This window comes from Carlito syrichta, unplaced genomic scaffold (genome assembly GCF_000164805.1).
Source record: "Carlito syrichta isolate Samal-C Ts95f unplaced genomic scaffold, Tarsius_syrichta-2.0.1 Scaffold158115, whole genome shotgun sequence".
Lineage (NCBI taxonomy): Eukaryota > Metazoa > Chordata > Mammalia > Primates > Tarsiidae > Carlito > Carlito syrichta.
In genome coordinates, this window is record NW_007102211.1 from 1 (window position 1) to 412 (window position 412).

The following is a 412-nucleotide window of genomic DNA, read 5'->3' on the forward strand; positions in this document are numbered from 1 at the left end:
GAGTCGGAGCGGCTGAAAAAGCGCGGCGGGAAAGCGGGGGCAGCGGCCGCCTGGGAAGGGTCCGCGACCGGAGGGCTCCCGCCCGTTTCCAGCCGGCCTGCGCGGGTCCCCCGGAGGGCCTGTCCGCTGGGGTTCCTCCTGCGCCGCTTGTCCTTCAGCCCCGACTGGCATTCCTGATTATCACCGGTTGGGGTGTTACGTTTCTGGTCTTCTCGGGGGCGGGGGACGGCCGCTGGTGGCTCTGCGCGTTGTGATCTCGGCGCCTGCGCCGGGGGTCTTGGGCCTCCGCCGCCCCGACCCCGTGCCGGCTCTGACCGCCTCTCCGCCGCCCGCAGCCCGCCTGACCGGAGGCCAGATGTGCCGCCCACACTTGTTGCACAGCCCGGGCCTGCCCTGGCTGGACGGCGGCAAA

The 412-nt window shown here is 72.8% G+C and overlaps 1 protein-coding gene across 1 annotated transcript in view; it reads left to right on the forward strand.

The window, feature by feature from the left end:
• Nucleotides 1-335: 335 nt before the first annotated feature.
• Nucleotides 336-412, forward strand: part of LOC103252420 (endothelial transcription factor GATA-2) — a gene marked incomplete at its 5' end in the record, with an annotated part of 5,925 nt that continues 5,848 nt past the window's right edge. The window contains one exon of the mRNA XM_021709093.1: nucleotides 336-407. Coding sequence (XP_021564768.1) covers nucleotides 336-407 — 72 coding nt within the window. The remainder of the gene's footprint in view (nucleotides 408-412) is intronic.